Source organism: Narcine bancroftii, chromosome 7 (assembly GCF_036971445.1).
Source record: "Narcine bancroftii isolate sNarBan1 chromosome 7, sNarBan1.hap1, whole genome shotgun sequence".
NCBI classification, from domain to species: Eukaryota; Metazoa; Chordata; class Chondrichthyes; order Torpediniformes; family Narcinidae; genus Narcine; species Narcine bancroftii.
Window position 1 is genome coordinate 27,904,010 of NC_091475.1, and position 23,008 is coordinate 27,927,017.

Genomic DNA, 23,008 nt, shown 5'->3' on the forward strand with positions numbered 1-23,008 from the left:
ACATTTTTCCTTCTCCTCCATTCTTAGCCTTCTACAGGGACTACTCCCTCTGCGATTCCATCATGCACTCATCCCTCCCCACCCTGACACCTTGCCCTGTGCCTGCAGGAGGTGCAACACTGCACCCACTCCTCACTTACCATGGTCCAGGGCCCCAAACAGGCTTTCAAGTGAAGCAACACTTCACTTGTACACCCAGAGGACTTATTTACTGCATCCAGAGAACCTTTTGTGACATTCTCTACATCATAGAGGCCATCCGCAGACTGGGAGATCACTTCGCTCAGCACTTCAACTCCATTTGTAAACACAGAGACCTCCCAATTCCGAGTCACGCTCCCACGCTCACATGTCTGACCATGGCCTTGTGTACTATCCCACCCTGACCACCCACAGATTGGAGGAACAACACATTTTCCATCTGGACACCCTCCAGCCAGATGGCATTAACATTGACTTTACTGTCTTCCATTAAACCTGCTTGCCTTTTCTTTCCCCTCCCCACCTTTCCTACCTTTCCATTTCTCCTACCCACCCAGTATCCCTCCTCCCCTCATTGCTGCTGTCCCCTCTCTTTTTCCACCTATCATCTCCTGCCTTTGTCACCCCCCCCCCCCTTTTGTTCGGACACTTGCTGGCATTTTCACATACTTTGATGAAAGGCTCAAGCCCAAAATGTCGGTGATGTATCTTTACCTTTGTTACATAAAGGACACTGTTTGACCTGCTGAGCTTCTCCAGCATTTGTTTTTACTTCATCCACAGTGTCTACAGAATTTTGTGATTTAATTCTTGTTGTCAAGGTCATTAAAAAGAAGAAAGATGATCATATTAACAAAAGGTGACAGAATGCTTCATTTTTACAGTTAAATTTAAAAATGGCGGAGCTGCTGGAACTGCAGTAATACTGGCCTGAGCCAGACAGAAGTGTGTAATTGAGACATAGGTTCCAGCTCTCCTCTCTGTCTGGTTGTTATGTCAACAGTGTTGAGCTGGCTTAAACCTCCTATAAAATGGGGCTGGTTGTTTTTTTTAAAAAATCAGACAATCCATAGAGGTCTGTGCCCAAGATGGCTTAGGCCATGTATGGCAGCCCAAACCATGAGGGCTTCAGGCTCCAGGGAGCAGCATAATTAGCACAAGACACCAAAGCAGAATACCTCCTCACTGAGAAGGAGAAGATCCTACAGGGTAGGAGATCAGCTAGGAACTTGATAGCTGAAGGCTTCAGACCAGGTTGCTGGAGACTGGCTCATGGAACCATGTAGTGGGACCAGGATTCATAAAGGTAAGCAGGTGTTGACACCTTCCTAATCGTATCAAAGGTTCGGAACCATGAGCCGAGGATACCTGGAGCTTGTGTTCACCCCTGGAACAGAAAGGAGGCCATGAGATTACAGAGGTTATGGGATGGCAGAAGGTGGAGGCATTTGAGGAGGTGGCAGAATCCATGGATACTCAATGCCTCTGAAGGAATTTTCTTTTGCTACTCTTTCTTTTCTTGATAGATGCGCTGGACTAGTAGAACCTCTTTTTATGGCTTTATGGGGAAAACCAAAGTAAATAAAGTTTATGTATTAATGTTCACGATAATAAAGGAACTTTAAACCTTGAACCTTCAATAATTCTTGCTGTGACAAACAAATTATTTAATGATAAATTTGATCACGTAGCAAAAATTATTTTGGTGTTGGCTCTGGACAATTGAGTGGAAGTTCACTAGAAGAATGAATACTTATTGTGATTAAACCCCATAAAAGCCTATGATAATTAGTGCCTTTTTTCTTAGAAATGAATAAACTCACTGAGAAACAAATATCAGTAAAATTTATTTTAATGTGGAAACATGCAAATGTTAGAGAACCATATAGGATATATAATCTGAAGCCAAAGATAGGTTTGAACAATTATAATCTTGTTCATTCACTTAAAAGAAAATACTAGATGAGTAATTACCATGTATATTTTATGTCATTGCCGGTGGTGTACATATAGTTCAGAAAATACATTGTGGAATATGAAATATTTTGAGGGTGTATTCCCATCGACCTGCTCCACCGGCCCAAGCCCAGCAACATCAGCCAGAAGTGGACCATGCCCGATGCCCTAGATCCCATCCGAAAATGCAAGGATATCTAACTACTGACTGCTCACCATTAGAGCCTATATGCAATATATCACTGGCATCAAAGAAATCAGAGTGACTGAAATTTTCTTGGTTTGAGATCCATAAGAACTGAGATCAAAACTCTTTCCACAATTTGGTTAGGATAATTGATTCCCCCACTGCATCTGATTATATTTGCTTGATGAAGATATTGTGTTATTTTTATTGTTTCAACAAAACTCGAGCGAGAGTTCAGGACATAAGATGAGAATATTCACAGGTACCTTCTATTTGAGTCAAGTTGAAGATCTGATAATTGCAAAATGATTTTCTTTTGAAAATGGGGGAAGCCACTTGAACCACACAGATGGGATCCTTTTTTGAATTCAATTGAAATGTCAAGCCATTGAATTTTGGTAAGTTTTGAATTAATTTTAAAAATCTTTCAATGAAAATTTATTTGTACGTACCATCTCCTATCAAACTGCAAGTAATGTCAAAGAAGACAGATTTCCACCCTGCAAAAATAATTACTCACACATGTATGGATTTGTTCATTGTTAATATCCAGATCTGATTTATATTATATTTCTCAATTTGTGTTTTGCAACATTATATACATGAGTTGTGTGTACATCTACATCCCTACACCAACATATGGACAGGTTGTCTCAAGAAAGGAGTCATAGAAAGTTCTAAAATTCTACTGAAGTTACTTTTGAACTATATGCACAATACATTCTTCATGCAACTCCATCAAGGCACCTGATTAAATATAAATATTTTAGTGGTGTTTTTGAGTTTGTCTCAATTTATCTTAAAGTGAGGGGGAAAAAATGAGAAGAGCTTCCAAATTATTTTCTTAGGAAATACAAAAACTTTGATTTGCATGTTTGCAGCCAAGATTAATAACTAATTGAAAAGATTACAATGGGCTTATAAGTCATCAGCACTGATGAAAAGTTTTACTTATTTCTTGTTTGAACTGAACATATGTTACCAAATACACTGGCTCTTGAAATCAGTAGGCAGGAGGAAAGGCCATATCCAGATTCACTCTATTGCCTGGGTTCAATAAATGTCAGAAGATTTTGTGGGTTAGTGGACATTAGTATTCTCAGGGGGAACTGCAACAGGTCTAATTTCCTTCTACTTTACGTAATTGAGGATGATTAAGTGGATTTCTTGACAGATTCTCCAATAATTTATTGTGTTCAGGCAATCCAAATGTTCCAGAAAATCTCTCCTGCTTTCTCTAATTAAGGGATGATTATATGTTAATTGTGTTCCTATCAAATAGTACTATAGTTCATAATGCTGTTCTTGTATGCAATACACTAACGTGCTGGAGAACCTCAGCAGATCACGCAGCATCCATAGGAAGTAAAGGGTAACTGAAGTTTCGGGCCTGGGCCTTTCGTCGAGTTTCTCCAGCATGTCTTTTGTATTGCACTCAAATCCAGCACATGCAGAGTTCCTTGTTTAATGCTGTTCTTGCATATTTGCTTTTTTAAATATATAGCTTAGAGAGTAAAAGGGATTAGTTTTTAATAGGAGGTCTCTCAGCTAAACATAACTTGTTCCAAGGACATCAAGCTCAGCTTGTAACTTCTACAGGTTGTCAAAATTGCAGTCAAAGCGTGTCATCTGACAGATCTCGTATTTCCATTGACGATCCCTGAAAACAAACAAATGATTTGTAAATAGAGTTGGGATGCTGCTCTAACCAAGGATCAAACAGAATAAGCAATGCATTTGAAGGCAATTAATTAGAAAATAATGAATGCAGTTTAGCATTTACTCTCCTAAAACTGTTAATGCAAAACTGAAATCAAGCAAAGTGTAGATTTGGACATTATTACAAATAAATAAAGGTCAAGGTATTATAAGAAGTTCTTGATATCAACCTTTGGACAGCAGAAAAGGTGGTTCTCACTCCCCTAATGAAATAACCATACTGTGGCATCACAAAATGTCCTTCTTCCTCATAATATGCAGGTATGTCCATTGTGAGCCTTTTAAAAAAAATCACACAAGAGGCTAATTTAGTCCATTGTAAAAATTACAATCCAGTGAATGCTACCCTGAATAATCATTGATTAATAGAAAAAGATGCAGATTATAGCAAGGCCTGATCTAAATTGGCAAGAACATTAAGGCAAATCTAATATAATTGAAGATGGGTCTGTCCCTTTTGCAGTTTAACAACTAAATTGAGTTTAGACCAGGTTCCTAATTTTAACCTTGCCACGAATAAATAAACACAAATATTCCCAATACTGCACCAATTTAATTAAAATATTTTGTGACATTCAAGTGGGCCTGCTGTTTAAGGCCCTTCTCTGATTTCTGCTTGATTCAGAAAGCCCTGTTCATTAGCCCTCTGCTCAATTACTCTACATTAAAATCAAAGGACCCATTAGTTAGTTCCAAACTTTCAAACTTAAAAGCTGCTTTTAAACAATCATATCTGATAACCACAGTGACCTCTGTCTTTCCCTTATCCCCAGATTGTCCCTCACTTTGCTTACAATTTGGAAGGACTGGTTATTATTTCAAAAGACAATTGTTAAAAAAACAACTATTAAAACAAAGATCTGCTTGTCTGACCTTGCAAACAAACACAGACTGCACAATTTACTGATAAAGACTTGATACTGCACAAATATGCAGCTTTAGAGGCTGATAAAACAGGTTAGGAATGTACATTGTTCTGGTCACTTTAACCTTTCTAATGATAGTAAAGGTTTTTTTTAGCTTTTAGAGCTTGGAAGTAATTATGAATCCAGATATGTTCTAAATGACATTGGACACATTTTGGACCCATCGTTTCAGAGAGAGAGGCCTTTATTCTCAACATTCAAATTTTAATCAGGCCAGTTAAATAATTGTTCTCATCCTGTGTTACTCCAGCTGACTGTTGAAATTCTAAAAACAGTCAATCAATAAGGTGAAATACCAGAAAGATATTGAACATGAAAATAAGACTTTCTTGGTGGTTACTTGGGGAGGAAACCAAATATTCTAAATTTGTAAATTAGATGATATTTGCCATGCTAAGTTGAGAAGCAAGGGTTATAGCTCTTTGTCTTACTGGACAAAAAAGAAAGAAAATTTGTATGGGCAGTGTTTTCCTCTTCCATTCAGATCACATCTGCTCTGATAATGAGAACTTCCAAATAAGTGCCTCTGAGATATCTTTCTTCTCTCTGAACTACAGCTTCCCTTACCCTGGTTGACAGAAAGCAAGGCTGCATTTCATCTATTTCTTGTAGCTCTGCTCTCATCCCTCTCTTCACTTACACTGTAGCAAAAGCATCATTTGAGTAGCAATTTACCAGACTAAATATAAATGTTTGTATATTTGAAAAAAAATTGAATAAAGACTATCAACTAACTGGCATAAATATGGACATCTTCTGTTGTATCTGCAGCAGAGGAATTGCCATTCCCGATCCAGAACGCTCTCAAAGTATTGGCTTTGTACTCCTGATATAATACCATTTCTTGGACAAGAGTAATCCCTTAAAATAAACAATAATCAAATGTTATCATTTTCATAGCACATCATCAATAGGTGAATAAATGCAGGTTATCTGACCATCAAAATTAAGTGCACATTTGTTGCTATCACATACAGTTTAGACTATAATATCCAACTTTCACATGAACCTTTGATTGTGATGTCAATTGTCCCAGTGTATGCTAATATTGCAGTGATCAAGAAAATGAGATCCAAATAAAAGGTGAATAAGATGTCTAAAAGGCCTGATACTATGCTTGGATGGGTGAGGGAGGGAGGAGGAGTGGGTGGTGTGGGTGATGTTTTCAAAGAGGTCTTGTTAAGTTTATGTGCTACATTTTATAAATAGCGCTCATTGCAGCCATGGTGTGTTGCTGATTGGGGAAGGGAGGTAGAAAATATGCCGAAGTGCAAATCAAGCAGTCTGCCTTGTCAAGATTCTTTTATTAATCATGTAATGAAACTGAAAATGTAATATATGAAATTTCTTTTTCACTTATTACATGTGAAAAGTCACTATTAGTATTGCTTGGCGCCCCTTACTTTAAGGGAAAGAGAAGCAAACAAAAGTCCCTTCAGAGTCACTGAGTATCCAGTGCTCCTACAGTCACACAAAGTCCTATTCTATCTGTTGGCAACCCAAGCTCCAGGTCCAGACCTCCAAGATGATGAGGATGCTTCGGCGCCTGAGGCCCTTCAGGATCATGTTCTAAAAACTGGTTGCCATGAGCCAGTCTCCGGTTCCCGTGAACCATTCTCCAGCAGCCTGCAGCCTATGTGGTCCCGAGTGGGCCCTTCAGCTGCTGAAACACTCATTGTCCTTTGTCATGGTCACCATCATGTAGGGTTGTCTCCCATGTTTCTCCTTCTCATTGGAGGGTGTTTCTCCCCATTTCTGGTGCCCTGCTTTGGTTCTCTGGTTTCCCAGAGTCTATAACCTCTCAAGCCTTCTGCCAGCACATGTGCCACTGTCTTGGGCACAGACCTGGTGTAACAGGATTTTAAATAAAAACACCTTTGGCTACTTTAACATGATGTTTTAAAACCTATGTGGAACCATCAACATTTGGACCGGGCAGTTTGATTCCTCAGAATGGTGCTGTATCTCCTCTCTCCACTCTCCTTGGGTCCTCACCAGTGGCAGTGCTGGCATCACAGCAGCTCTGGCAGTGCCACCATTTTGCAGATCCATCTGAACTCCTTAGTTCCCATGCAAAATGTATTTTGTCTTTGCTTTTTGCAAGTGGTGCTCAACATTAACAAGAAATTATTTGTCAGGTGAGTACAGTCGGTGTTAATTAGCAGTAGGCATTCTTGTTGTGTTTGATTGATACTCTGAGCCTTTGTTGGGTATAAATTTTACATTTTACATTTTATTTGCAATACAATAGAAGCTGATTCCACCCATTGAAACCCATACCACCCAATTTCACACTATTAACCTTCAACCTCATATATTTTAGAGTGAGAAGAAACTGGAGCACCTGGGGGGGGGGGGGGGTAACTCATGTACAAACTCCTTACAGACAGTGTCAGATTTGAACTCCTACAATAACCATGCCACCCAGTTTGGAATTAATATTGAGGATTTTTAGGGTGATGCTTCCTGACCTTATACACCATGATGGGTTTGAACTGTTGATGGGATAGGACATACCCATGGATTGTAATGAAGGAATTTGGTATACTGACAGATTTTGTAAACATGGTGACTCTATGTTGCTTACCTGGTATAGAATCCCACAGGGTTGACTGGGCTGGCTGGATGTGTGCTGATCATGTTCAATGCCTTATTCAATACCGGTTGTGGCTATTCAGATTTATTGTCAGAGTACATACATGACATCATATACAATCGAGATTTTTTTCCTGCAGGCGCGGCAGAATTACTACTAATTGGTAGTGCAAAAAATAAACTGTACGCAGCGTAAACATGCAGACAAAGAACTGTAAACAGATAACTAATGTAAACAAACTGACTATGCAATGCAGAGAGAACAAAAAGAAAATCAATAAAGTGCACAGGTAAGAGTCCTTAAATGAGTCTCTGAATGAGTTTGTCATTGAGGAGTCTGATGGTGGAGGGATAGCAGCTGTTCCTGAACCTAGTGGTGTAAGTCCTGTGACACCTGTATCTCTTTTCTGATGGGTCTTTGATGATTGCTGCTGCTCTCCCACACCAGTGATCCCTGTAGATCTATTATATTGTGGGGAGGGTCTAGGAAAGATCCTCCAAGATAGTGACTCCCAAGAACTTAAATTTGCTCACCCTCACCACCTCTGATCCCCCAGTGGTCACTGGATTGTATACCTCTGGCTTTCCTTTCCTGAAGTCAACAATCAGCTCCTTAGTTTTGGTGACATGGAGGGCAAGGTTGTTGCTGGTGCACCACTCAGTTAAGTTTTCAATCTCCATCCTGTATGCTGACTCATATCTTTCCTTTATACAACCCACTACCATAGTAATGTCAGCAAATTTGTAGATGGTGTTATTGTCATACTGAGCAACACAGTCGTAGGTGTAAAGAAGCAGGGGACTAAGAACAGAGCCCTGAGGTGCTCCGGTACTGATGGAGATTGTGACGGAGAAGTTCTTACCATTTTTCACTGATTATGGTCTGGAGGTGAGGAAATCCATGATCCAATTACAAGTGGGGTTTTAACTCCCAGGTATTCGAGTTTTCTGATCAGTTTTGAGGGGATGATGGTGTTAAATGCCAAACTGTAGTTGATAAAGAGCATCCTGATGTATGCATCTTTGCTGTCCAGATGTTCCAGGGCATTGTGTAGAGGCAGTGAGATGACATCTGTTGTAGACCTGTTACTACGATAGGCAAATTGGAACATATCTTTGTCGCCGTTCAGAGAGAAGCTGATATGCTTCATCACCAGCCTTTCAAAATACTTTTTTTGAATATTTTATTTAAAATTTTTAAAACTCAAAAAGTGTCAACAATCCATAATAATAAAAACACCCTACATTTTCCAGTTATATACAAGCTTCACCATTGAGTCCAATTCCCCTCCCTGCCCCGTCCCAACTCCATTATCCCAATTAATATATCCAGAGACAAAGTTAAATAGACAATTCCCCTGAAAAGAGAAACAGCAACAATAATTAGTCCTTGTCCCCTATTCCTTTAGCATTTTACCTTCCTGACAAATTAGGGACATAAGGATCAAAAAGTAAAACAAAACAATTACACATAAAAAATTATTACAAAAAAGTAAAAACAATCTCAACGAGTAAACAATAATTGTAGGATTTGTCAGGACCCCACTGCCAGCCTCCAGGTTTTTACAGTTTTGTGACTCAACCTAATTAAGATATATGAATCTCACCATGAACCCCCCCCCGCCCCCATCAACTCCAAGGAGAGTGTAGATGGGAATGGACAGAGCAATGAAGCACAAAGAACCACACGATATCTTAGCATTTATATAATGCAGGTACGGTTGCCAAATTTTAAGGAAGGTATTATATTTCCTGCTGAAATGAGAGTCCAACTTCTAAGTAACCACTATGCACTTCCTGGCCAACACCAAAGCAATCAACACAAAATGAATTTGAAACTTGGACGGCTTCATCGCAAGTCTTACGACCATGATGTTTCCCAACAGGAACAGCTTTGAGTCTTGTGGAAATTCTTTATCTATGATTTTTTTTCTAGGACTTGGCCTAGCTCTACCCAAAAGGGCTTCACCTTGGAGCATGACTAGGTTGAGTACACAAAGGTTCTCATCTCTATGCCACACCTAAAGCATTGATCTGAAATTTCTGGCTTAGCCTTGTTCAATTTCTGCAGCACGTAGTATAACTGGTGTAGAAAATTATATGGCACCACCCTGTATCGAGTATTAATAACTGCGGTCATGCTATCATGACACAGGTCTGACCAGCACTTTCATCAATCTTTACACCTAAGTTTAACTTCCACCTTTAGTCTTGGAGTAAGAAATACATTGCCACAATAAACTTACGCGTGTTCCCCTTTTGAATCAGGGTCTCCACATTACTGCACACTGGGAGGACCATAGCTGGACCTAATTTGTCCCTTAAAAAATATATTACTTGAAGATAGCAAAAGAATGTCCTGTTTGACAAATCATATTTATTTTTAAGCAGTTCAAATAACATATGCTCCCCCTGATTGTAACAGTCCTCGATACACCTGATCCCGTTCTGGTACCAGATGTCCAGCATCTTGTTATCTATTGTCCATGGTATTAAGCCATTCTGAGTCAGGGGGTGTTTTTGAAGACAGCCTCACTTTAAGTCCAATGAATTGATTAATCTTGTTCCACACATAAAGAATATGTTTTAGTAAGGGGGTGTTTTTGTCACCAGATAACAATTTAGAGTCCCATTTATAAATAAAGTCTTCTGCTATCTTATCACCTATCGTATGAGGACCAATTTGTTTCCAAGATGGTATACCTCCTCCCTCAAAGAATGAGGTGATATATCTTGACTGTGCTGCCCAATAGTATTTCTTAAAGTCTGGTCATCTCAGTCTGCCTAGACTGTAATCCCAGGTTAATTTCTGCATGGAAACTCTGGCCACTCTGCTATTCCACACGATCCTACATGCATGTGAATTAATATTCTGAAAGAATCTCCGGGGCAATGTCATGGGCAAAGTCTGGAAGAGATACTGAAGCCTTGGAAACACATTTATCTTGATATAATTGACTCTTCCTACAACGTGATGGGCAGGGTCATCTATATTTTCAGGTCCTCCTCAATCTTTTTGAGAAAGGGGTACAATTTATATAAATTTTGGATATTATTATCTACCCTGACTCCCAGCTCCTTGATCCCCTTTTGTGGCCACTTCAATTGACTGTTTTCTTTAAATTAACTATAGTTCCCTTTTGTAAGTGGCATAATTTTACTCTTGTCCAAATTAATCTTGTACATGGAGACTTTCCATATTTCTCCAGGGTAGATTGAAGCTTGGTCAATGAACTTGCTGGGTCTAAAAGAACATAATCCACAAAGAGGTTGATGTTATATTCTTCCTGGCCCACTCTGAACTCTTTGATGTTTGGATCCTGTCATATGGCTTCAGTCAGTGGTTCTATAGCCAAAATGGATAGAGCTGGAGACTATGGACACCCCTGTCTACTAGATCTCAGTAGTGGGAAGGCTGGAGATATTTGCCCATTGGTCACAACTTTAGCCTTGAGTGTGTGATACAGTGCCCTAATCCAATTTATAAAAGTTGGCTCTAGCCCCAACTTCTCCAGTACCTTAAACAGTAAGTCCCACTCTCACCTATCAAACATATTCTCAGCATCCAAGGCCACAACTACACTTGGTTCATCCCTTAACTGTGCCAGATGTATGATACTCAGCAGTCTGCTCATGTTATCTGCAGCCTGTCTCTTTTGCTCAAAGCCCACTTGGTCTACATTTGTTAACTTTGTCAAATGCTTCACCAATCCACTTGCAAGAGCCTTCACAAGCATCTTATAGTCTGTATTTAGCATTGAAAAAGGTCTATAAGAGGATGGGTTCAGAAGGTCCCTATCTTTTTTAAGAATCACTGTAATAATTACCATTGAAAAGGATTCTGGGATGGTATGTTTCAACCCCCCTTGATCTACCAGTGACATTTGCAAATTGACTTTTTGCTAAATTAAAGTTAAATTTGCTTTGGATAATCTTGCAAACAATTTGTCCAGTTCCCTTAGATGTTCTTCCGATGTGTCACTTTCAGTGACCAAGTCATCAATTTAAGCATCTGAATGTGTTAACCCTTGGATTACTGAATTAATCATCCTTTGGGATGTTGTTGGGGAATTTTTCATGCCAAAAGGTAACACATTATACTCATATAAACCGGATGGAGTTACAAAAGCCAAAATATTCTTTCCTCTCTCAGTTAAAGGCACATGCCAGTAAGCCTTCAACAAATCCAACTTAGTAAGAAATTTAGCTTTCCTAATTTTATTAATACAGTCATCTATTCTCGGAATAGGATAAGCATCTGTTTTAGTTACTGAATTAACCTTCCAGTAATCTGTACAAAACCTGACAGTTCCATTTGGTTTCAGTATCAGAATACAAGGAGAACTCCAATCTGAGTTCAAAGGTCTAATAATATAATTTCTCAACATATATTCCACCTCCTGATCCATGATTTTACTCTTCTGAATGTTTATTCTATATGGGTGTTGTTTTATGGGACTTGCTTCTCCCATGTCCACATCATGATAAATCACTGATATCCTTTTTGGCACATCAGGAAATAAATTCGTATATTTCAAAATTAATTCTTTCAACTGCATCTGCTTTTGTGACTTAAGATGGCCTAACTTTTCCTTCAAATTTTCAAAAATTGCAGAGTTAGACAAGCACACAGGAACCATGGTTTCTTTAAGGTTACCCTCACAAGATTCTGTTTCCCTAATCTTATGATCCATACTTTCCTCAACCTTGTCAACAATTAACACCTCTGATACAGACTATACTTCACTATCCTTATCCTCTAAATAGGATTTCATTAACAATTCACCCTCAAGTTGTATCCACAAGCCATTTCTTTAATCTCCTGTTAACTTACTGCTTTGTCCCTTAAGTCAATAAGATCTGTATCTGTCCCCTGTTGCTGAATTAACTCTTTCCTTGACAAAGCAAAATCCTTACTCACAATTACCCTGCTCTTTCAAAACTATTTCAGAAGCACAGGGCAAGTATCTATCAACTGGATCTTCATCAGCTCTCATCATTTTCTTAGACAAAGACCTTGTTTCAGCACATGCAGGATGTATCTCACAATCCTCTTCAACCTCATTCTTACTTGGATGATTTGTTAATCTCAAAACTGACCCAACTTTATCCTCTGCCAAATCATTCCCTAATAAAAATGAGACACCCTGCATGGATAACTTTGAAATTACTCCTACGACAACAGGTCCTTTAATTAATTCTGAATTCAGCACTATGTTGTGAAGAGATATTGACTCTACCTCACCTCCAACACCTTTAATCAAAGTTGTCTCCCTTGTATCAGTCTTCTGATCAAGAGTTAAAACATTTTCCAACAACAGTGACTTCGCAGCCCCAGTATCTCTAAGAATTTTAACTGGAACCTGTGATTCTCCCTTCTTTACTGAAACCAAGCTCTCTGACACAAAAGGTTTGAAAACATCCATGACACCCTTAACAGGTTTGGAACATCTGCTCTCCTTAATTTCAACTGTTTGAATACATGCTTCAGGTAAAACCTCCTTTTTTTGTCTCTTTTTCAATACTAGACCATGACCAGGTTTCTTACAAAAATGACATACAAATCAAGACGTTCTGTCCTTTCCCACCTTACCTTTATCTTTTCTTTTAACATTCTCCCCAAACTTAATTTCAAGCTTACTAGTCTGCTCCACATTAACCTTTTGAACAGGCTGACTCATCTGTTCCACATGAACTCTCTGAAAATACTTACTAGACTGAAATTTATTTTTGTGAATTAGGGCAAATTTGTCTGCTAATCTAGCTGTTTGGTGTCATGACCCATGTCTCTCTCTCATCCAGGTAAAGTTTAATCTAATTTGGAACACACCTTTTAATTTCTTCAATTAATATCAATTCTCTCAATCTGTCAAAATCATTATTTATTCCTTTTGAGGTGCACAAACGGTCAAAACATACAGATTTTCCCCAGAGCAAAATCCATACAAGATCAATTCCACGTTTTCACCAAACTCCTAAAATTTTGTCTATATGCTTCTGGAGCCAACTCATTAGCTTTCAATACTGCTTGTTTAACAGTATCATAATTTGCCACTTACTCTGTCGTCAAACTAGAGGATGCAATTTATGCTTTTCCTTCCAATACACTTTGGAGCATAAGAGGCCATTTTTCTTTTGGCCATCTTGAGCTCTCAGCAACCTTTTCAAAAAGCTTAAAATATGTATCTATAATCTCCCTCATCAAAAGGAGGAACTAGACTTACCTTAAAGCCTCAATTCTCTTACTTCCCTTCATCTCAATTTTTAGTTTCTTTAATTGAAACTGTCTGTCCCTTTCAATCTTTTCCAAGTGATATTTTCTTTCTCTTTCATCATCCTCCCTCCATTTTTCAGCCACCTATAACTCATATTTCCTCAGTTTTTCAGTTTCACCTGCCTTATATATCCTGTTTCTCAGCCTCCAACACCCTCCTTTTCTATTTTTCCTCTTCCACCCCTAGTTTCTCCAATTCCATTGCAATTCAACAGATCTATTGTCTGAAAAATGTTCGAAGTCTCAACAAATTTTCCCACACCTGTATAATATTTCACTATAATCCTCTGTATTTATATTTTCCTCATACAATGCTTGACTTCAGTCAGCTTTAATGCCTTAGTAATAGCCATCAGTTCCTCTTTTCTCTTGCTCTGCAGCTCTGCAGGTGATGGTTATGACAAAAATGTATCAACATCCATTGCTGCTGTCTTTCCATACACAAGCTTTAAATTAGCTTGAAAATAACAATTAACTAATAAATCACAAAAACTCTAATTTTCAATCCAATAGGACAAATCCCCAAAAGTGTTATGAGCCCAGAGGACCCCAAAACCCAGCGGCAATAGATATTCAACAAGACAAATGGTTACTTAAACAAATGTTGCTTTTAATTATCTTTAAACATGAAAAGACTCAAACTTTAACTTATCATTATTGACTTAACTAACCTAATTTAATCCCCTTCTAATTCTAAGCACACGTATATGTAATGTGTGTGTGTGTGTGTGTGTGTGTGTGTGTGTGTGTGTGTGTGTGTGTGTGTGTAAGTTCAGAAAAGTTCTTTGATTCACAGTCCAATCTCACTTCTCATTCCTCCAAGTTCACTGGTTGCAGGCAATTCTTATACTGGACACAGAATTTAACATTTATAAAGTTCACCAAGCTTTGGTGCTTGAAAGGTAAATGGTTACTGTTCATGTCGGTTTTCAGAGAGAGATTTGTTGTTTGATGGACACCTGCAACTGATTCCTTTTTAATCAACCACTTCACTGTCTTGCCAAAGAAACTTTCCCCCTCAGGGTTCTCCAATGATAACCTCTTTCTTTCAGGTCACCACAAAGTTCCTTTTTGTTTCCCTTATTTCAAGTGAAACATTAGGTAGCCAGTCCTCTTCTCTTGCATGAACCACAAGGGATTTGACCAAGCTGAACTAAGCACTCACAACCCATCTTCCAAATGGGGTTTTCCACAAGCTTGCCAGCTTTTCCTGTTCCAGTCCCAGCTGCTGCTGCTGACTGTAAAACTGCAGAACTGTCTTCCTTTTCTCTCTCTCTCTGAGAAAAAACCGGCTTTACTCTCTGTTTGCAAAACCACATGATCCTCTTAGAACAGCAAGTTCCTCTCCAGACAGACTTCAGCTCCGATGGGTTCTTTAATCTGTTGCCTTTTTGTAAACAATAATCCATTAGTGAAGTCTCTTGGGCACTCTCCAAAGCTTTTGCAAAGGCTCTTGGTGCCAACATGTCTAGCATGAGCAAAGCTTCAATATTGAAATAAGATCTGTTTTAAAGTGTTTGTATGTGACCTACACCAAAAAAACCTGCCCCAATTTATCTCTCAAAAATTTATCTATATAAATACAAACACAACATAATGTGTCACAGCATTATATTTAAGTTTTTTTTATTTGTCAAAGCCTGATATTTTTCTCTTGAACTCATATTTTGAAAGTCTTTTTCTAAGTCTGCAATCTCCTGTTCCAATTCCTCTACCTCACTTAAATATTCTCTTTTAACTGCTTTTGTATAACCAATTATTTGACCTCTCAAGTATGCCTTAAAAGTGTCCCAAAGAAGGAATTTGTCCCCAGTTGAGTTACAGTTGGCCTCATAGAACATATCTATCTGTGTTCTAATAAAGCTACAAAAATTTGGCTTCTTCAATGGATTAAGGCGCCATCTGTATCCTGTTTATGGATTGGCAATTGTCAATGTCAAAGGGGAATAGTCTGACAAAAGTCTCGTGTGTACACATTTTCAATGATCCTACCCTCTATTTGGCTGATGCCAAGAATAAATCTATCCTGGTGTAGGAGCCATGCCATTTTGAATAAAGCGAATAATCCCTTTCCCTTAGATACTGTCACCTCCATGCATCTATTAAATTCAACTCTTTCATGAAGGTCTGGGTAGTTTTAGCCACCCTGACCTTAGTTACCCTACTCAATGACTTAACCAGACAAAAACTGAAATCCACCCCCAACCAGGATGTTTTCTCTTCCCTCCTCCAATTTCAAGAAAATATCTTATATAAATTTGTCATCATCCCAATTAGGGGCATATAAGTTCAATAATATCCAGGATTCTGAATATATCTGGCAGTGCTCCATCACAAATCTTCCTGCTATATCTGTGACCACACGTTTCACCCTCACCCTTACCTGGCCCATTCATCTTCTCTTCAGTTTTTGGTGTTCACGCCCTAATAAGTGTGTTTCCTGAAGGAAAACTATATCTACTCCCAATTTTATTATGTGTGGCCAAACTCTTTTCCTCTTCACCATTTCATTTAATCCATTTACATTAAAACTAATGCATTTTATACAATTGGCCAGTGCCCCAGTGCCACCCTGATACCCTCATCTCTCCCCATTTGATATCCATCCAATCCTTTATCCTTGACCATTTGAACCAGCCACCCAGTTCCATGACAAATCCCTGAAAAAAACTAAAAAAAGAAAAAGGACAAAGAAAACCTTTCAAAACACTTCACCACTGTTGATGTAAGTGCTACTGGTCAATAGACATTAAGACATTCTTCTTGGGCACCAGTATGATTGAAGCCTTTTTGAAACAGGTGGGTACCATGTCCTGCTGCAGTGAGATGTTGAAGATATCCATGAATACCTTGGTAAGTTGGTCACCACAGATTTTTAATACCTGGCCAGGTCCTCCATCCAGGCTGGATTCTTTCCTTGGATTCACTCTCCTGAAGGCAGTATGCACATCAACCTCAGATACAGACAGGATGATGGGATTATCAGGGGACATGGGGATGCAGAGAGGTGGTTCTTTGCAGTTACTGTCATCCAATTGAACACAGAAGGTATTGAGTTCCTCTGGAAGAGAAGCTATGCCATCTGCTACTTTACCGGATTTGGTTTTGTAACAGGTTATGGCTTTTAGGCCCTGACACAGCTGCTGGGTGTCCCTTGTTATTTCCATTTTCATCTGGAATCTCCACTTTGCCCAGGAGATAGATTTCTGCAGGTCATGCCTGATCTGGATCTCCGGACTTAAATGCCTGTGATATGGCTCTCAGCAAGTTCTAGAGTTCATTGTTCATTGGCTGGGGAAAACCCCTGTATGATTTGGTGGGAACACACTCATCCTCAGTTGTTTTGATAAAGTACGTGACAGCCTTGATGTACTCATTGACTTGGCAGAGTCCTTGAGCACCACCTAATCTGCTGACTTGAGGAAGTCTTTTAACCATTTTTCAGCCTCCTGTGACCACCTTCTAGCTGTCCTGATCTCCGGAGCCTCTCATTTTAGCCTCTGACTGTTTGAAGGCAGAATGAGTACAGCCAGGTGATCAGACTTGCCAAAGTGTGGTCTCAGGAAAGAACAGTAGCCCTTCCTTCTCTTGGAGTAGCAGTGATCAAGAGTGCTAGTACAGCAAGTTACAACGTGGTAGTTAGGCAGGATTTTCTTGATGCAGGCCTGATTAAAGTCACCAAATAAGATTTATAGTGCGTTTGGCTGGGGTGTCTTTCATTTACTGACCACATCATGCAGCTCCGCAAGGGCCTGCTTGTAATCGGCATCAGGATTACGGTGAGAATCACTGATGATAACTCTCTGTGAGATAGAAGGGTCGGCATTTAATCGAGATTTGTTCTAAGGCAGTAGAGCAGGAGGTTGACATAACTCCAGTGTCCATGTACCACCCAGTTTTAACGAAAAAGCACACACCACCTCTTCTTTCTTTTCCAAAATTCAAGTTCTGATCCAGTCATGAATGGAGAAACCATCTGGTTGGATAGCGATGACTGGTGAATTCTCTGTTCACCAGGTGTCGGTGCAGCAAACAACTGAGATTTGTTTCTGATAAAGTAGCCTTATCAATTTTATTCTCCATTGACATTAGTCAGTAATATGGACACTAGGGGAAGGTTACCCTAACCCTAATGAGAGGTGGAGAGGATGTGTTCTTGGGAATCACTAAATCAGAGGATATTTTCTGGACCCAACATACTAATAGCATGGTGAAGAAAACACGCCAACACCTCTACTTCCTCTGGAGTTTGCGGAGGTTTGGTATGATACTAGAAACCTGGCAAACTTCTACAGATGTATGGTGGAAATGTGCTGACCGACTGCATCACAGTCTGGTATGGGGACACCAATGGCCCTGAGTGTAAAGCCCTCCAAAAGGTAGTGGACATAGCTCAGGACATCATAGGCAAAACCTTCCCCACTATCGAGAAAATCTACAGGGAATGCTGCCATGGGAGAGCAACAGCAATCATGAAAGATCCACACCAGTCAGCACGTGCTCTGTTCTCGCTACTGCCATCAGAAAAGACATATAGGTGCCACAAGACTCACCCCACCAGGTTCAGGAGCAGCTGCTACTCCTCCACCATCAGACTCCTCAAGAAAAAATTCAATCAGGGATTCATTTAAGAACTCTTACTTGTGTAATTTATTGAATTTTTAAAAATTCTCTCTGTATTCCACAATTTGTTTACATTTGTTAACTGTTTACATTTTTTTATTTGTTTACATGGGTACATTATAGTTTTTATTTTGCACTACCAATAAGTAGCAGTTCTTACTCGGCTGCAGGAAAAAAAATCTCAGGGTTGTATGTGATGTCATATATATGTAATATGACAATAAATCTGAACTCTAAATCTTGCTGAATTAAATTACATTTTTAATGATATAAATGGAAATACATTGGATACATAGTGCAAATATGGATTTTTAGAAACACCTGGTAGCTGCAACATCAAGACTCACAAATCAGCAGGGGAAGATGCTCAATCCTGGAGCCTACTCCACCATTTCATTTCATGTTGGGCAATCTAATTATAATATCAACTCTGCATTCCACTTTACCTGCAGTAACTTCTCACCCCTTTTCAATTATCTAACTACTTCTGACATAAAAATATTCAGACACTTCTGCCTTACAAAAATAAATCACCTCATCTCTATCCAAAATGGGTGAGCCCTTATATTTTTTAAACAGTGACTCTTAATTCTAGATGCTCCCAAAAGTGGAAATATCCACAACACATTCAATCTATCAAGAGCTCTCAGGATCTTAAATGTTTCAATCATGTCCCCTCTACTCTTCTAAACTCCAGCAAATAACAGCCTAGCCTGTCCAACCTTTTCTCATAAGATTAAACTTTGAACTGCATATGAGAGTTATTCATAAAAGGAAGTGAGGTACAAACGTATTGGAGAATGGCTGTTAGTGTCTTAGTTACAAAATCTTATATATCCGAACTACTTAAAGTTCCGATCCCAAAACGACCACTTGTTCCAAGTGGCATTTCTCACACTGCAAATTCCTGGAAACTGTGCATGGTTTAATGTTGGTGGAGTTGAAACTTAGCATTTTCCACTGACAGCTGTCAAATTTACACCAGCCAGCCAGCAGCTGTTACCTCTTCTAGAAAAAAAGTATGCAAGCTTTCTTGTTGAAAAAACAGAAGGGGAGATAGCATGTGAGATATCTTATTGCAAGAGCATCCCAAAGCTTCAATAAATGTCTGTTTATAGTCTAGAAGTGTTTCCACTGGCTGCAGGTGTGTTTCAGTATTAGAGGTCATAGATATGGGCATCTAGTCTATGTACTTTTCTTTATTCCTTAGTATATCATGTTTAAAGATTCCCAGAAATTTGCTGCACACATGTAAAACTTACACTTGTTAAATATGGACTTTAAAATTTTACTTTTAATTATACTTTGCATATTTATATGATTGGAGTGTGACTACTTGTCTGATGTTGTTTTACCCACATGATTCTACTCCCATTTTATTTTTGCCATGTCATCTCTTGAACTATTGTTCTGCACTAGCACTTCCAGAATCTGCCCAGTTTTATTTCCTGCAACAAAGTTAAGTGCTACCCGGTGGTGGAATTGTTGTGGCAGTTTTAAGGCAAGTGAGAAGCCTAGGGACATGACTGGAGCAATGGATGCAAATTTGAGGAGGGAATGAGGCTAGGGTCTTGAATCAAGTGGTGGGTGAAGTATGGTGTGACAGAGTGAGAACAAGGTCATTTCAGAAGACTGATATGATAACCTCCAGCCACAGTCTTCTGTTATAGTGTTAGGAATCAATACAGATATACTGGAGTGGGGCACTTCCAAAAATATACTTTCTTGGTAAACTTTGCAGCATGTGATTATCTTCATTTACTGTACCATATAATTAAATAAATTCACAAAACAATGTTGCCATCATTCATATATCAGTATATCAGTGAAGACTTTGAGAGGCAGTTAAACCAGCCCAGCCCCTCAACATCTTGTGTTGGCAGGGTCCAAGACTGGGCTCTTTCTCCATTCAGTCTTTGTGGTAGCTGACTGTATGTATACAACTGGATGAAGCAGCATCTGCACACCCACACACCCACCCCCACACCCACCCCCGCCCCCCACCTCCACCCCCCACCCCCGCCCCCTTTGCATTCTATTATGTTATTAACACAATAGATGATTTAGAGAGTGGAGCGTACAAGAACCTTCACATCTTTTACAAACCTCTGTTCATTTCTTTTTGGCTCTCTTGTAACAAGCAGTTTCTGCCAGCCACTCTGCAACTCTTCTCCCTTTCTACACAAGTTCCATTGAAATGTTTCTTTCTAATGCTCTTTCTCATTTCCTCTGCCTATTTTTCATCATCTGTTCTTTTTCATAATTTAAAAAAAATTCTTTCCACACACATATTCTAGAGAGAATCACAAAAAAATTAAAAAGATCCAATGAGCAAAAATTTAAAAATCTTTATTCTTTCAATTCAAACATTTCACCCACCCCATTAAAAAATTATTATAGTTGAAAATATTTACACAAATGTATTGGGTTTCATTCTTGAGATACTTGGTTAAATATATTTTTAATTTAGACATACAGCATGGTAATAAGCCATTTTGGCTCATGAGTCCTTGACACCCAAGTTACATCCAATTAACTCCAGTACATTTCGAGCAGTAGGGGGAAACTGGAGCTCCTGGGGAAAACCCATTCAACACAGGGAGAATGTCCTTTCAGACAGCACAGAATTCAAACCCTGGTCCCAATCGCTGGTACTGTAAAGGCATTGAACTAACCATTACACCAACTGTGTCACTCCAGCATTTCCAGAAGTTCACTGCAGAATGACACTTTTTGAATACAAACAGCCTGAGGAAAAACGACAGAGGAAATGAAGGAATAGTATATGCTCTTCATGTTCTTTACATTTGACTGAAGATCATCTTTAAACAACTAAAACACTCCATTAAAGCTGTAATTTCTGATTAAACAGAAAAACTCCTTAAAGGTTTAAGTCAGAAAGATAGTGTACTTCAAACTTTCTGGTATTGGTGGAATACTGTACACATTATATTACACCCCATACACATTTAATTTCCTCAACCTTCCCTCACCTAAAGGAGGAAATCTAATAGTGTCACTAGAACATTAGAGTCTTGCAAGCCTTTGATTCACATGGCTGTTTGTTGTTTGCAAACACAGGAAATTGGTGCTGATAAGTCATCTGCTTACATTTTGACATTCACCAATTTCATTCAGTAGTATAACTGATCAGAGTTCTTAACAAAATACAACAGTTGTAAAACAACTGGTTTCATTAATAAAGGTCTGAATAAATGTAAAAAATCATGCAGAGGTGTAGAAGCAAAACAGCGACTTACCATTCTATACCAGCTCGCATAATATCATCCCACCAGCATTCTGTCACCTCTCCCATCTCATAGGATGTAGGCATGCATTCAAAACTCCAAAGTCTGTCAGAGCCTTGGCTTTTGTCATAGTAACTCTGTACTACTACTAACGCTTCTCCTGAAGGGCATTGAAAGTTGAATCCTTGCCTATATTGATTGATCCAATGCACATCAGATGGAAAATAATTCTGACAATAAACCACAGTGATTAGGACGATAAGCAAGTAGGCACTTTTGAGATACATTTCTAATGCCTGAATGCACTGTCTGAGTCTTACTTCGTCAACTGTTTTATATGCAATGTAACATTTGGCAAACAGATGTTTCCAACTGCGAGTCCAAAAAACTTTTATGATCTGACATGAAAATATGCACATGCTTTAAATCTAATACCCATATTGTGAAATTGATCGTATTCTTTTTAAGGTGGACCACACATTTAATTTTCTGTTAAGAAGATCCATGTGCTTAAACAGAATTATATTACTGGAAAGTCCAAAGCTCTTGCACCTCACCATTAATGTCAGATCAGCTTTAAAGAATAACACTACAATTATATCAATAAAGGAATTACTATTGTTGTTCTCCAATCATGAACAAAATCATATCTAAATGTCCTTTAATATTCAGAAAAGAAAATATTAACTTATTTTGTCCTATCTTTTAATGGTAGCTCAGGGCATTTCACTGTGCAGTACTTCTTTAATTCAAACACATAGCTATTGCAAACTGCAAATGCTTTTATATTTGAATCAAAACAATTTTATTGAAATATCAACATAAATTCTGTTTATTACTCTTCATACATATTCTTAATTGTTGAGTATTTACAATACTTTCCGGTTTTACTTCTAATTTCCAGCATCTGAGGTTTGGTATGAACAGGCACGGGCCATGTACATGTTGAGATTGAATGCTGAATTGGATGCATATCATGATTCTCCTTAGCTAATCAGTCCTATACTTCCTGATTACCCAAAGTGGAGGTCAATATGGTGAGATGGCTCATTCATGCTGAAATTCAGGAGACTATTCACAGAACATGCTATGCAATAGAATGATATGAATGTTCATCTTCTAATTAAAAAAAAAATTTAGACATACAGCACAGTAACAGGCCCTTCCAGCTCACGAGCTTGTGCTGCCCAATTACACCTGATTAACCTACAACCTCACTCATTTTGAACAGTGGGAGGAAACCGAAATCCTCGGGGAAAACCCACGTGGAAATCAGGAGAATGTACAAACTCCTTACAGGCAGTGTGTGATTCGAGCACAGGTCTCTGGCGCTGTAACCACTTCTCTAACCATGCTGCCCTTTTAGTTTAATGATATTTTAAAATTTTCTGAAAATATTTAAGAGTAATTTTAATGTAGGTTTTTGAAAATGTTTAAATAAATATAATAATTCACTTTTTATAATCGAGTGAACTTTTTTTATAATCTTTAAGGCTCT

The 23,008-nt window shown here is 38.7% G+C and overlaps 1 protein-coding gene across 1 annotated transcript; it reads right to left on the minus strand.

The window, feature by feature from the left end:
* Positions 1 to 1,809: 1,809 nt before the first annotated feature.
* On the minus strand, positions 1,810 to 21,854 carry dpt (dermatopontin). The gene is made up of 4 exons (XM_069892367.1): positions 21,523 to 21,854; positions 5,506 to 5,631; positions 4,015 to 4,122; positions 1,810 to 3,785 (listed from the first exon to the last, which is right to left on the minus strand). The coding sequence occupies exons 1-4, from the start codon at positions 21,795 to 21,797 to the stop codon at positions 3,719 to 3,721; spliced, it is 576 nt and encodes a 191-aa protein (XP_069748468.1). The 5' UTR covers positions 21,798 to 21,854; the 3' UTR covers positions 1,810 to 3,718.
* Positions 21,855 to 23,008: the final 1,154 nt, after the last annotated feature.